Source organism: Rhopalosiphum padi, chromosome 2 (genome assembly GCF_020882245.1).
Source record: "Rhopalosiphum padi isolate XX-2018 chromosome 2, ASM2088224v1, whole genome shotgun sequence".
Lineage (NCBI taxonomy): Eukaryota > Metazoa > Arthropoda > Insecta > Hemiptera > Aphididae > Rhopalosiphum > Rhopalosiphum padi.
The window spans coordinates 31,067,173-31,082,333 of NC_083598.1; the positions used below are offsets into that span (position 1 = coordinate 31,067,173).

General features: G+C 28.9%; 2 protein-coding genes across 6 annotated transcripts in view; one reads left to right on the forward strand and one right to left on the reverse strand.

Moving 5' to 3' along the window:
- Positions 1-453: 453 nt before the first annotated feature.
- LOC132922197 (uncharacterized) lies at positions 454-11,909 on the forward strand. Of its 4 annotated transcripts, XM_060985576.1 has the most exons (10): positions 4,130-4,433; positions 6,058-6,372; positions 7,000-7,062; positions 7,132-7,607; positions 7,812-8,028; positions 8,103-8,215; positions 8,621-8,901; positions 9,770-10,766; positions 10,835-11,031; positions 11,088-11,909. In XM_060985576.1, exons 1-10 carry the CDS (start codon positions 4,421-4,423, stop codon positions 11,257-11,259), a joined length of 2,844 nt encoding a protein of 947 aa, XP_060841559.1. In that variant the 5' UTR covers positions 4,130-4,420; the 3' UTR covers positions 11,260-11,909. The 4 variants fall into 4 exon arrangements, with proteins under 4 accessions (XP_060841561.1, XP_060841559.1, XP_060841557.1 ...); XM_060985578.1 differs by lacking the exon at positions 4,130-4,433 and adding an exon at positions 454-557 and having other exon boundaries at positions 7,000-7,607; XM_060985574.1 differs by having other exon boundaries at positions 7,000-7,607.
- The window catches only part of LOC132922199 (epsilon-sarcoglycan), a 30,284-nt gene continuing 27,023 nt past the window's right edge, over positions 11,901-15,161 (reverse strand). Inside the window, exons 1-7 of one of the 2 annotated variants that reach the window (XM_060985584.1) lie at positions 14,711-15,095; positions 14,433-14,628; positions 14,192-14,337; positions 13,686-13,764; positions 13,364-13,565; positions 13,049-13,223; positions 11,901-12,182 (exon numbers count right to left, since the gene is read on the reverse strand). In XM_060985584.1, the coding sequence (XP_060841567.1) occupies positions 11,931-12,182; positions 13,049-13,223; positions 13,364-13,565; positions 13,686-13,764; positions 14,192-14,337; positions 14,433-14,589 (1,011 nt within the window). In that variant the 5' untranslated portion in view covers positions 14,590-14,628; positions 14,711-15,095 and the 3' untranslated portion in view covers positions 11,901-11,930. Of the gene's footprint in view, positions 12,183-13,048; positions 13,224-13,363; positions 13,566-13,685; positions 13,765-14,191; positions 14,338-14,432; positions 14,629-14,710; positions 15,096-15,161 lie in introns of those variants that run through there. The other variant, XM_060985585.1, reaches the window with a different exon arrangement.

The window sequence follows — 15,161 nt, forward strand, 5'->3', positions numbered from 1 at the left end:
TTACGTTTTGGTACGAAATTATATAGGCACAGCGACACGACGTGGGCATATAATATTATGTACTTACTGCAAAAATAAAATATATAAGCAATTCATATTAAACAATTCGCGTAAATTTACATAATACAATATTATATAAGACTAAAAATGTATAGGTAATACGGATCACTACCTTTATTACGGTATTATCAGCTGAAGGCAAATTAAATTTGCAAACACAATTCGAGCATAATTTCTTAATTACGGTATCTAAATATTTGATAGGTAGGTAACTAAGAAATTACATTCGTCTATAATATGTATATAGCGTACGAAGAATATAATATTATACTGCACAGCACATTTTTAATTGGGAAGTTGTGCATCGTTTAAATACCAGCCACCAGGTACTATTATAACGACATTAAACAAAAGTTTCGATAACTTCTCTAAATATAAAATATACATAATGCCAGCTTATAATTTCAGTATCGCGATTTAACCTTGTACGTTTCATTTGTTGATAATACACGATGAAGTGAAGTGGTCAATAAAATCACCTACTCGGACGATATAATGTAAGTACCTATCTAACAATTTTGAAATAAATTCTTTACTCTGTAATATAATATCAATAAGCTTAAAACCTTTTCCCGTTTTAAATATAATATATCATATTAAATCAATTAACTCACAATTATGTAGAATCCTTTCAGTAACTCAACAATTGATGTTTGGTTATTCACTAATTGATGCTTTAGTATCTTACTAATATTATTTTACTCAGCATAGTAACTATAATGCTTGTATGTATAAATAAAATAATTATTATAGTCAAATATATTTATTTAAAATTTAAATTATAGATCCTTGAAGATAAATTATGTTCTATAGCTTAGCAATAAACTACGGACATATTTAAATTATTTACTTTGAACAGAGTTAACATTTTATTTTATATTTGAAAAAAATTGATTTCCATTTCTATATAAATATAATAAGTCTTATGGCTCAGTTCGTAATTGGTATAAAATAATTTAAAAAATAAATAAATTCGCAAATTTTCATCCTCATATGGCTCACATTATTTAATTTTTTTATGTTATATTATTTTTATTTAACCAAATAATCAAAAGTACTTATTAATTTATGTATTTTATATTTATCCCAGGAACCTACTGGCTAAAAATATTATTTAAAATGTTATATATTTTATATCATTAATTATTTGATGTACTAAATAATATCTACAATTTACAAGCAATATTTTTAAACTTACCTATTAGTTTTACATTTTACATATAAAGTTATAATATATTTTAAATTTAATGAAATATTATAATATAATTATTTATTGAATTAACAAAGATGCAAATTAAGAAGAGGGATTTTAATATTTTAATTTTAAATAGTATCATTAGTATATGAAACAGTTTTTAAGTCCTAATATTTATTGCCTATCAATATATTGTTAAAAATAGTGTTAAATACCTAATATACATTCGGACATTCCCTGTTTATCAATCCTGTCATCCACGTTATCTTAAGTATCATATAGTTAATACCATCAGACATGTTTAATACAAATAAAATATTGGATAATGTCAATTAAATGCACTGTGAAAATTACATAAAACGGACATAAATACTATTTCAGTTTAGATAAGTACCTTTGACACAATGAATCACTATCCGTATCAACACAATCACGATTGTGTAATAATATAAATTCAATAAAATGATTAGTCAGATTTTTCTTATATTGGCCATTATTATTTTAAACTAATGAAGTATTATTCATATGAAATATAACATGTTATTTTAGTAATGTCAAATAAATATTTTAACTGATGGTTTTGGTATATAATAATATTGTTTTCTGTGTGAGGTATCCTAAAAATTATGAAAAAGTTCAAATATCATGTAGTTGGGTCCTTGGGAGACTAAGTTGAACTTTTTTTGTTAACTAAAAATATCATGTATAATGATATTATATACATGATTTATGTTAGTTAGTTGAAGAATAATATAGATATTTGCTTCGTGTTTATTATTTTTAATAATTTTCTGATTCGTTGACGACAAATTTTGTAAATAGGTTAGCTTATCTATATAATTTTCAAAATTATATATTATAATTATGTCTTAGATTTGAGCGAAGCGATTTATGTAGTGGTTTTAGAATAAATTATTTTTCATTAATTTTAATTCTTATGTGATATTTTCTTGAAGAACAGTACACTTTTCTTTGGGTGAAATCTGGTAGTAAATTAGTTGGGTAATAGGGAATAATTAAAAATAAATTGCAGAAAAACAGAAATGTATCAGTCTTTTTCTTATTTTAGATACTTGAAAAATGAAAACTTAAACCGAATTTTTATATTTTTTTTTTCTAAACATGATATTGTTTTCAAAATAGTTAACTTCTTACTGAACTGCTTATAGACATTTGATTTTTTTAACTTTTTATTTTCCAAAAACTTAAAATGTAATATTATGTTTCTAATAGGTAGATGGTTTTTATAGTGCCTAAATTGATTAAAAATATAGTCTTCGAGTTAAAATGTTGACGAATATTGTCAAAATAACGAATATTTATGAATAATTGTACATAATATGTAATTCAAAACTATTTTAGTTCTAATATCAAAAGTTAGATAATTTAACACAGGATTCTTTAAAAGTTTTTCTGTCTGAAATAAAAAAAAATGTTATAATTAGGTACAAAATATTTTTTTTTTTTAAATTAGAATTTGGTCGAAATTCAATATTGAAATTTATATAAATATATTTTATTATTTTATTGAAATTCAATAAACACTCAATACTCATCGTTGAAACTCAAAATATTCTACATAATTTTCTCTAACCAGTAACCATGAATTTTTCAAAAATGTAGACTTTTATTAATTTTAAGTTATTTATATGCGTTTTATGCAATTTTTATTTCTATGATATTTTGAATTTTTTTGGTGTATGTTGGTACTATTTTTTATGTTTAGGCTTGTAAATTTAATACAAAGTTCTTTTGTAAGTTTTTTTACGAGTTATAGGAATTACAAAATATCGAAATGACACATGCACAATTTTGTTTCATAGACATTAGAAGTTCCAGGTGTTGGCTATATTAGTCAAAATTACAAAAATTATTTTTGTAGCTTATAATTCACGCAATATTGATATTTGATATTGGTATCTGCTTGGAAATGTAATATGAGGTTTCTAATGACTAATGAGTAATCATTTATTTTAAATTAATTAAATAGATTATTAAAAAGATATTGATATTATGGCATTATGCACAATTTTTTTTATAGATATTTGATGAAATTAGATTTTGATATAAAAATTACGATTTTTCTTGAACAATTTTTGGTATTGCTAATTTAATATTTTATTTCAATATTTATTGTAGTAGTACTTTGAAACTCTGCACATAATGCCATGCCGTATATTATTATTCTTTTTTGTACATTATATTACAGATAATAGAATGAAATTACTAAATAATTTAGTCTAATACTTAACTATTTAAACGACGATCCTATTTACTCAGTTCCACTGAACGTCAGTATTAATTTGTATTATCTATTTGTTATTAAATTACAATGATATAATAATGTAAGATATAATTTAATGATTTATGTAATAATTTATTTTGACAATAATATTATTATTTAATTACTGTAACGTATAAAGCCCAGTGGCTATTATGGTTTATAATTTATAGAATGTTATTACAATATATTGGATAAATAAAAAAAAATGTTGTTATTTAATTAGGGATATTGCGGGGATTTTCGACGAATAATAATAATTATTTGATTCGTATTTTACGTTATAATAATGACGATAAGTAAAAATAATAATTATTTACTAAGAAAATGCAACAATTTGCTCGTTAACCGTGATTAGGACGTTGCGTGAACGCGATAATGCATAACTTGATAAATTTCATTATTAAATAATAACGGACAAGGTGGATTAAAAACCCTATCGCGCCCAGTGATAAACCTACAACACGGTGCTAAAAATAGACGGTTGAGAGTCGGGAATCCCGGGACGAGTTCGGCGAGGTCGCATCGCGCGTTCCCATTGGCCCGGAGCCGCCGCCGCCGGCACGCCGGACCACCGTCGGTCGGGCGCGGTCCGCAGCTTTTAGTCCGAACATTCCGAAGTCCGAAGTCTGTTGCGAACTCGTCTTTCAGAGATTATCGTCGCCGTGCCACGGAGGTACAACACGTTACACAGTCCGCGCCGAATCGCCAGTCGTCAACTACACGACAGTCAACGATACCCGTCGGAGGAGGGCGAGAATTCTTTTCGTTCGATATCTTTCCTCTCCCAACCACCTCGTCCGCGTTTTTCCGTCGCACGTAACGCAGCCGAGGCACCGGCAAACGGAGCAAACATTTATCTGGTTACCTTTGGCCGGCACACCATGGGCAACTCCGGTAAGTAACTCCGTTTTACATGTAACCACCACCCGTCACATCACTGTTACCACCCACGACAAAGAGCGTGACCTGCCGTTTTATTATTCGTCGTCGTCCGCCACCGTCGCCGTCTCGTCGTTACTAGTAACAACAATAATAAATAATAATTATTCATTTTAATCGTGCGTTTTTTACAAAACGAAATTCGGTCCAAACGAGACGCGTGTGCAAGTCTCCGACATCGGTCGTGCGTGCGTGTTTCATTACCGCGTAAGTACAGTGTTCGAATGATTTTTAACACTTAGAAAATTATAAGCTTTCCCCATCGCGCAACGTTGCTCGCCGATTTTGTAGATCGTATACAATTCGGTCGACGCGTCTGCTGCAAATACATTTTGCGAGTATTACGTGTCTCCGCAGTGTAATTATAATATACCTATTGTATAATATTATATTGTTATGATTTCTTTAATTTAATATCATCTTATATGTTCGACGGTTTTAACCTCTCGTGTACGTTCGTTCTCACTAACATTATTTTTGCCTAAAATTAAATAATTTTTAACCTCTTAACACTTTATTTTTCCGATCATTATGTTGTCGACGATTTAGAATACCTAGTTTATAATGTACTTAGGTATCATACCTATTTATACTCGTATGTTTTGTTTACCGCTTCCCATGTTAGGAGGTTAAGCATCACATCAATTTTTCCAATGCCCAATATCGCCAGTGATAGGTTTTTTTTTCAAGTAGATACTTAATAAAGTAATAATTATTTTTGGAGTTTTGTTTTTCTATCTTTGTTTCTCAATAATCTTAATTCTTCGACCTTCGTATATTGGATACCTATTGTAATTTTTTTTTCTTTCAATAATTTATTATCTCAGTATTATGCATGTAATTTCTCATATACTTATTAACTGAATATGGGATGTGATTTTTATATAAATTATAGAATTTGGATTGTTAATATTTGAGATACAATAGTTCTAAATAATTTTTGAACCTTTTCCTTATTTCAACTATAAAATAAAAATTATAATAATACTAATTATAACTTATATACCTAATAATGTAATGAAGTTACAAGTTTATTATCTCTAAAGTACCTGTACTCTGTTTTGTGAGTGAACATGCTATGCATCGTCACGAAACTAGTAGGATATTTAGTGGAGGTACATTAAAAACTTTTTGGACTGTTGTGTATTGTCTTACTAGATAGAGTATTGTAAATTACTCAACTGAAAATTGTAATACTTTCTATTGGCGATTTCGCGTTATGTGCAACGAGGTAACCGTCCGTGGTCGGCAAGAATAATCAGCTCCTCCGACTACTCTTGCTGACCACTGATGGTTACCTCGTGCTCATAACGCAAAATTGCCAATAGTAACTTAAAAATTTTATTTAGAAAACACATTAAGGGTTATTACACAATTTTAACTTCTGAACACAAATACATTTGTGTAAGTTATTAATGCAGAAATAATTCATGTATACTGTATACATGGTGTCCTTTAACTTCTTAAATATTTTTTATATCTAAAATGATAAATGATGGTCAGGCGGTATTTTCAAAACTTAATAAAATAAATATTAGATATGTAAGGTATTTAAAGTAACTTTGTTTAATTTTATTAGATCTACAACAATTTCTTGAAAAAGGTTTACAATTAAGAAATCCACCTAGTCCAAAACTTGTAGTTTCTGGAAATATGAGTCAACAAAAAACTACAACTGGTTCTCCAAAGAGCCCTAAGTCTCCTGATGATAATTCAAAATCTGATAGTGCTTCATCAAGCCCATCTAAATCTGGACGTTCTTCAACTAAATCAAGCCCAGGAAGTATTAAATCTAGTCTTGCTGAACGACTTGCTCAATCAAATAAGGCTAAAGTTAATCAATCGTTGAGGAGCCCGGTTTCTAAATCATCACCTACAAGTCCCACTGCTTTAGGTTAGTAAATAATTATTTATAGGCTAGGACACAATATAATAATCATCTTTTGCATCATGACCTGAAATATATAGTACAAACCTATCGGCCAACTTTGGTGCAAATACAAAACCATTCTACCTGATATTCTTATTAAAAAAAAAAAAAAAACTGTTCAATAATTTAAATTTACCCAGATTCACTATTGTTTAATCTAAACTCCCCGTGAGCTATTTGCTACTACCTGATCATGCCTTCTAAACTTGGGCTAAATGATTTTTTGCTCTGTTTTCATTTCACAGAAAGCATTTGTGAAATACCACATTTACTCTTGGACTTCCCTTTACTTTCTTAACACTTAATTTTGTTCAGTTACTTTAAATCCATAAATATTTCTCTCAAATTCTTCTACATTCTTAACTAACCCTTGGATTATAAAAAAAAAAATTTTCACATCAGAAGCTGGTTTCACTATATAATATGTATATCTCAGTATTATTATTACCACAACTTAATGGTAAGAAAAAATAATATGGTTCATTGTGTATAATATTATATCTTTTTCTTAACATTTTATTTAATTCTGTATTTACCATATCCATTTCTTTGAATCTTAAATTGTATGTTTTTTGTATTATTTATCTATAGTTTCTCCTAAAACTGAAGTAACCAAAGAATCTAATGACAATAAATCTGATGGACCAGAAAAAAGTAAAGTTTCTAATGGTTCTTTTGATATTAAAATTGAAAATACTAAACTTTCCAATGAAAAACATTCAGTTATAGTTGAAAATGGAACAAACGAGTCAAATGATGAAGAGGTTAAAAGTGATGTTACTGTAGAGTTAAATGAGATAGAAATAAAAAATACTGAATTGAATGAAGTAAAAGAAAATGAAACTGAAAAATGTAATTCAAATGAAACAGAAAAATGTAATTCAAATGAAACAGAAAAATGCATTCCAAATGATAGTCATGTATTAGATGAAGGCTTAGAAAAAAAACCAGTTCGCATTGATGATAGTATCATATTGGAACAGACATCCAAGAAAGATATTCGTCAAAAAGTTTGGGAATTTATGGAAGAAAACTTGCTAGTTATATTTCCAAAACCATGCTTTAATCGTATACCAAATTTCAAAGGGTGTAATAATGTTTCTCTAATGTTAGAGAAGTTAGATGAATTTAAAAAAGCTAAGACCATCCAAGTCACTCCTGATAAAGCTCAAGAAACAGCTCGTTTTCTGACATTGAATGTAAGTTATTATTTTCTTTCAGATTAATTTTTATGTGTGTGGGCCAACATATTTTTATAATAAATTGATTTTTAGTTCTTCATATTTATTTCAAATTTATATTAAATATAAAAAAATTAAAACAAATAGATGAAACTATGTACCTTTCATATTTTTGTATTCACGTATAAGTTAATGATAAATCTTTATATATTCATATTCTAGTGGGGTAAGAGATTATTAGTTCCATTGCTTCGTTTGAAGGAAGGACTTTTGCAAAATGTGTCTTTGCCATTTGCTGAACCATCAGCAAAAATGCTAAGATCAGCTAGTACTCAAAAAGGACTTCGTAAATGGGGAAATAAATTAATAACTTTGGATCAAAACAATGATGTTCATATAGATATGATTATTCTGGGATCTGTTGCTGTTGATAAAAAAGGTAATATATAGTAATAAATGTTTTTTTGTTTTTAATTATCATTATTATTATTATTATTAAAAATGGTATAATAGGTCGCAGAATTGGCATTGGAAATGGATTTTGTGATTTAGAATTTGTCATCTTAAGTTCCATGAATATGGTAACTGACAATACTGTAGTAGTTACTATCGTACATGATGTACAGGTATGTAATACATTATTGATATGAATAATTACTAACATTTAAGAAAACATTATTAAATAACATATAGCAATAGTGTTTAAATGAATTTAAGATTGCCAGCTTTTGCTGTCATAACTTATTTTTAATGGTAGTGACAATTCATAATACCTTAAGCTACCACAATTTATAAATTATATTTTTATTTACTCTAAACCAGAATAATTTGGTTTTTGTTATAATGTATTCTTATGGCACTATAATGCAATAAAAAACATTTCAATATTTAAAGTAGTTTAACCTTATAATGGATAACATTTTTGTCATTGTGGTTAGTCTCACTTTCCATTATTCATTCATTTAGAAAAGCGGGGATAAAAATTGAATAATTTTTAACTAAAGTAAATAAAATTTTATTTTTTGTTTAAGGTATTTGACTCTCTTCCAAATGATATTTTCAAGCCTTATGATGTACCTGTAGACATTATTATTACATCCAATGAAATTATTAGAGTGGAAAATCGTCTAGATCGTCCTAAGGATGTATTTTGGAATTACATTTCTAAGCGAAGATTATTAGAAATGCCACCATTGCAATTATTGCGTACTAAACAAGAACAAAATGCAGACTTTGATTGTACTCTCAAAGATGTGGACAGTGAACCTGAAGAAATACCTCCTTCTCCAAGAACTTATAAAAAATCCAAAGGGTAAAATTATGTTTTTAAAAATGATTTGAGGACCAAGGCAGGCAATTGACTTTCTTGAGCATTGTTTCCCCACATTTTTTAGTCACTGAATATTTTGTAAAACCCCTCATTTTTTCCACCTTTTGTTCATTTGTAGTTCATATCAAAAATGTTCTTTAACACGTTGAGTACTGATGTCGATGCAATGATGACAACTTGTTATTGTTTTCTTAGCTTTCCTAATAATACCAGCCTGTAACAAGTAATTTGTTCTTACTCCCTCCGCACAATGTAGACGTCTTACATTGTTAAATTTGTTGTTTGAAATTCCGGCTATTTTTATATTTTTTATATTTGATTCTTGTAATAAAGGCAGGATAACCAATTCATTTTATAAATTTATCATAATTATTTGAAAATGGCTCCACATGGAATCTCACTGATCATTTTCTTTTAGTCAATGAAATAATATTATATTTACTTAAACTTTGTTGTTTTTCTTGGATTTTCATGTGTTGAGTATATATATACAAAAATTTCCACACAGGAAGATCACCGAATTCAACCCACGCCGCAGTTAATGTGTTAACAATTAATTTTTTTTCCTAAATTGTTCACGGAGCCTTTGGTGTTAGCTAATGGAACTTTTAAGTTCTGTGGAACACTGGTTGGGAAATGCTAGTCTAGAAAGTGAGGTATCACTATCCCTCCCACGTAATGTAGAAAACCTATGTACAATAATAACCTCCTTACCTAGTACATAACAGTCTTAACAATCCTAAACTTGACTCCTCTGAAATCAATTTTCTTATAGTTAAACTAGAAAAGAATTATTTGTAATGTTTAGTATGTTTTGAAAATTATTTTTAATGTTTTTTTTTTTTAACAGATATCGTCAAAAGCGTTACTCTACTAGATCTGAAACTAATGACTCAGTATTTAAAGATAATGAAGTAACAAAACATCGGCCTTCTAAGTCTTCATCAGCACCTGTTTCTAAAAATACAGATTCTAAAATCAAACATAAACGTGCTAAATCTACTTCCAGCCAAAAACACCGCAGTAGTTCAATTGAAAAACGTACTAATCAAAATGATAAGAGAGAACTCCGTTCATCTTCAAAAAAACCTAATAAACGTCGTACTAAATCAGAGTCAGCTAAAACTGTGACATCTCCAGTAACATTAACTGAGTCTAAAAGTTGTAATGATGTACAAGCTGATTCGCCATCCATTGATACTCCTAAAAATAAACAACGAAGACCTCGTCCAAAGCAGTCACGCAAACGTATTAATTCAGATGATATTGATAAGCAATCCATTAATCAATCCAATAGTAATAGTAAATATAATTCTCGTAGTAATTCTCGTGCTACTAGACGTGATTATATTGATCGTCAAGATCTTGGTCGAGAAATGTCTATTGGACGTAAGTCTCAAAGAGATTATTTACCTAGTCCAAAAAAATACTATTCACAAAACTATCGCCAAAACAGCTATTCTCAAGAACGATCATCGTATGGAAGCATAAGGTCAAATAGTAGAACTCAATATCGTGACTCTAATAGGTCAGCAGTTATGCAACAAAACAGATATTCAAATGGTCCAACTGTCCGTCCTACTAGATATTTCAATGGTCCCATGGTACGCCATGATAGCTATAATGGACCAGATCCCCGTCAAAATAACGGAATCAATCATCATGGTATTCGCCACAACAGTTACTCTAATGATACATTGTCTCGTCAAAATAGTTTCTACGATGGAGTAATTTCTCGCCGTAACAGCTTTTCCAAAGGTTCAGCAATTCGTCAAGATAATTATACCAGCTCTAGAGTTTTCCGTCCACCACATTATCGTAATGGAATAGCATCACAGACTGATGAGGTAAAGCATATCCCATATATTTTATTATTTTTTTAAAATTACTCAAAATTATTTTTTTTACAAATCAGAGAGACTATGTACAACAATCAAGACCTCATTTCAACAATAACAACAATCGCATTGGATACTTCAACTCAAATGAAAAATCAAATTATTCAAGATCTTCTAGTGGTGACGAGTTTGTGCTTAAAGTTGGAAATATTGCAAATAATGTTAGAGTGCGTGATTTAAAAGCTGCTTTAATGGAACGTGGAGTTAAACCACTGTATGTATAAATAATATTATTGTGTAAATATTAAATAACGTTATACCATTTTCTAGGCATATTACATGGAGAGGTCCTAGAGGTTTTGCATATTTACGTTACAGTAATTCTTCTGATCTGGATAAAGATAATGTCATGGGATCATTACAAAATGTGCGTATCAAGCCAAATGGTGTTGAAACTGCGCAAACTCAAACACTTATTGTTACTGAATGCCAATTTTCTTAAGTACCATTTTGACTTTCCATTGATTAATTTACTTTTAAAAAAAAAAAAAACTTTCATTCTTATTTTAAATCTTTAAACAACTGAAAATCTATTTTGTAAATGGTATAACGATAACTTTTAACTTCCATTTTCTCTTTATTTTATTCTTTTTTTTGTGCTATAATATTTATATATTTACTAGTTAAAATTGTATAGAAAAGTTTATCAAAGCGTTTTTGATGTTAACCTTTCCTTGAAAAATTTAAGCACTATTGTTCAAATTTAATATTTAGTTTGATTAATTAGATTTTGAAATTAAATTGATCTTAACTTGCATAAGTATATTCACATATTTAGAGCAACTTGTTTATTTTTATCGTAAAGACTTATTAGGGTAACTAAGCAAAATACCTAATCTAGTAATATTAAACTACATTATTTATTATTATGTGGGTTAAGTTCAATTAATTTGATAAAACATCAAAAATTCAAGTTTTAAACTTTATAATGTTTTATTTAGTCTAATAATAAACATTAGTCTTTGTAAACTGGGCCATGTTTAAAATCTATTTACAATTGACATACTGAGAAAGTGTCAAATTTATAACAATCAAATGTGTTACATATATTTAAGAGTTGATGTCTATTTAAAAATAAAACAATTCAAATTATTTTGTTTTATTTATTTGGTGTTATATATTTTTAAAAAAAATAACTTTTTTTTTATACCATCCAAATATACCAATACTTAAAATTAACCCAACCACAAAGATTATAAAAACAAGTAATGTAATGTTAAATTTTGTAGTATCCGTGTGCATGGACTGACTGTATTGTAGAGATTCCACTAATTCCCAAACATTTTCTTCTGCATATTTTGTACTAGATATTTTGTCTTGAACATTCTTAGTTTGATTCTGATTAAAGATAGTAGTCAACTCTACCTAAAGTTATAGAAAATTACATCAAATTAGAAAATGCAATTGTATTATCTTGATTCGTGGATAATGAATATATTGTATAATAATGTAATAAAATGGAAGGAAAAAGTTATACTTGAATGATGCAAAGTTTAAATTAGGTGCTAGTGTAGCGTGTGATCTATCACACATGTAATCTACCCATTACTATCCAGTTCTTTATTGGTAATTTGAAGATGGTTTTGTTGTTCACCCGGATGAGTAGTCCCCATACCAATGTTAAACAACAGAAGAGTTCATTCATGAAACTGTTAATCATCAAGAAAATTATGTTGACTCCTTACAGGTGCGACACATAGGGTGTTGAAAGATCATGGTTGGATGCAAAACTATCTATATTAAAGAAAAAGAGAAGCGTACTTATCTATATACTTCACTCATATTTAGATCAGTATTGTTGGAAGATGTGGCGGAAAAGTTAACCAGTTTTATTCATTGCTTTTTTAGAAGATATACATATATAAATAACGACGACTAAATTGGCTAAAACGAAACATATGTGGATGTAATTTAAATTGGAATTTTTTGTTTAGCTATATGTGGATTGCGGGTAAATATTTTTTAAATACATGTAAGCTTACCTCCTTGTGTTTTTTGGGTAATGCTAAGCAGTTCACCAAAAACAGGCTGGTAGATCATTGCATGCTACACTAGCACCATAAATTAGTTATAGACAGTTTAATATCACACATTGAAAATAAAATTTTTTTTTATTTCAGTCTTAGCTAGTGTATGTACATAACTAATATTATCCTATTTAGATCTGAATTTTTATTTTCTGTCTAATGTCCTTAGTCTATTACAATTTATTACTATATTATTTTACGTACAAGTTTGAAACTGCACCAGTCCAAATTAAAGCCATTAGCTCGGAAATATCGTTCAACACTTGTTCTTTTAAAATCCTTTGGACATTTATTCATTTTTTGCAGTGGGCTTATTTCTTTCTCGAGATCATATAATATTGTTGAAAAATTTGATGAGCTTCCTAAATTGACAACAACACTGTAGACATATACATTATTCAAGAATATGTTATTATAATTTAAAACAGAAAATAAGTATGTAGAGTAAATAATATATTATTATTATTTATTTAAATAAATTATCCAAAATTATAATATATTAGTGGTATATTAACCTACCCCTCTGTATCATTTGGATCTAATGGTAATCGTTGTCCTAAATCACTAGCGGATGCTAGAAATGTAACATACAAATTCTGTTTACTACCCACCCATAAATATTGTCTAAATATATCTAGTAAGTATGGAATGCGTTCTTCATTAAACATGTCTTCCACATTCAAGTTGTTAATTTTAAATCTAACCTCATTTGTTGCATATTCTGTAAAAAATATATTTATGTAAATTTATTATTAACTCAATAACTCTTATAACTAATTAACATTAAAAATGTTATTATTGTTAAGTGATTACTGAAACTTGTATAATTATTAATACTTACCAGATTTTTCAAAAATGTTTAATTGAATAACTTGTGTCTCAACCTGATAAGTTTTTTTGTTTAATCCAATAATATCCAACTAAAAAATCATTTAAAAAAATACCAATGTAATTTGAAAAGTCATAGCTACCTATTTTTATTGTGAAGAAGTATGGAGGGTTAATTTGAGAAAAAGAAATTAATAATTGTAAGAATGTATATGTGATTAATTTAAAGGCATAGAGTAAGGGTTCATACTGTTCATACTATATTTTTAATTTAATTATGTAACCTGCAAAATTAGTGGTTTACTATTGTCTATTTTATTCATTTTAATTCTAATATATGCATAACAAAAACACGAGTGAAAAAATTATTGCAACAAAATATTAAAAATGCATGAATTATTATCATAGTATGCTTCTCGAAATTATGTACGTTTCTCGTCCCTCTACTAAAATAATCACCCAGGATGTGTTCTGATTTACAAATATATATGGATTTAAATATTTATTTTTATTTTTTACTAGGATTTGTCGTTCCGACAAGTTCGCAGGTGGTGTTCCATATAAGTAGCCGTGTCTATTTTTACTGTTGAATTTGTAATGTATCCAATATAGCAAGTCTGGATAATTTTGTAATGATGGTGTGAACACAAACTTGCTATCTGCGCCTAGATTGTTTGAAAATTAAGTGTAAGGCCGACTGAAAGAGAAGACTGGTACCTATTTTAAATTATTTAAATCAAATACCCAAGGGTTAGGTTACCATTTGTCCAGTTAAAAAGTTCCGGGCGTATTTCGTAGTAAAACATTTCCGTTTCGTTCACATCTCTCGTGATCACTTTGGGCTCTACGTGACCCAATGCAGCGATAATGCACATGCATGCGGTTTTTAGGAAAGCTGTAGTGGTGAAATGCATCATGTCTACTGTCTAATCGAGGAACGACAATATCAAACAAAACTAAACGAAAATAATAATATTAATAACTACGCCTGAACCATACTCGGATCTTGAGCGCTAGCGTGTACAATTAGTCACCTACCTCTGACGGCGTTTAGTGATCAGATAATTCGTGGGTAACACGCTATCGGTTGTTACAATTTTTTTTACGTTCGTGGATTTATGGTGAAATGTAATAACGATTTATTGTTTAGATAATTGTATTTGTAGCGGATACGAAAAACGATCGATTAAACGAGAGTGGAGGTAGAGGAACATTAACGTGTCTAGTCTGCGGTTGTTTGATCAGCAGGTCGGAGTGTGTAGTGGGGACTGATGGCACTCGTGAGTTTCCGCCAAATATTTGTTTTGCCCGTGGCAGTATTCCAAATCGTCGTTTTTTGACATATTTTTTTACATTCGTTTTCGAGTCTTACAAATACACACATCGTCATGATATTATTGTTATTATAGGTACGCACGCGTTAGTAGCCTGCTGGCAGGCGCATCGTTGCGATATTAATAAGCGATAATAATACTACGCGTGTGTCGTG

Excerpts from the sequence above, each read along its gene's own strand:
- LOC132922197 (XM_060985574.1), top strand. Across the intron at positions 8,029-8,102 it reads TGTTGCTGTTGATAAAAAAG|GTCGCAGAATTGGCATTGGA; the intron begins GTAATATATAGT and ends ATGGTATAATAG. Across the intron at positions 10,767-10,834 it reads TAGCATCACAGACTGATGAG|AGAGACTATGTACAACAATC; the intron begins GTAAAGCATATC and ends TTTACAAATCAG.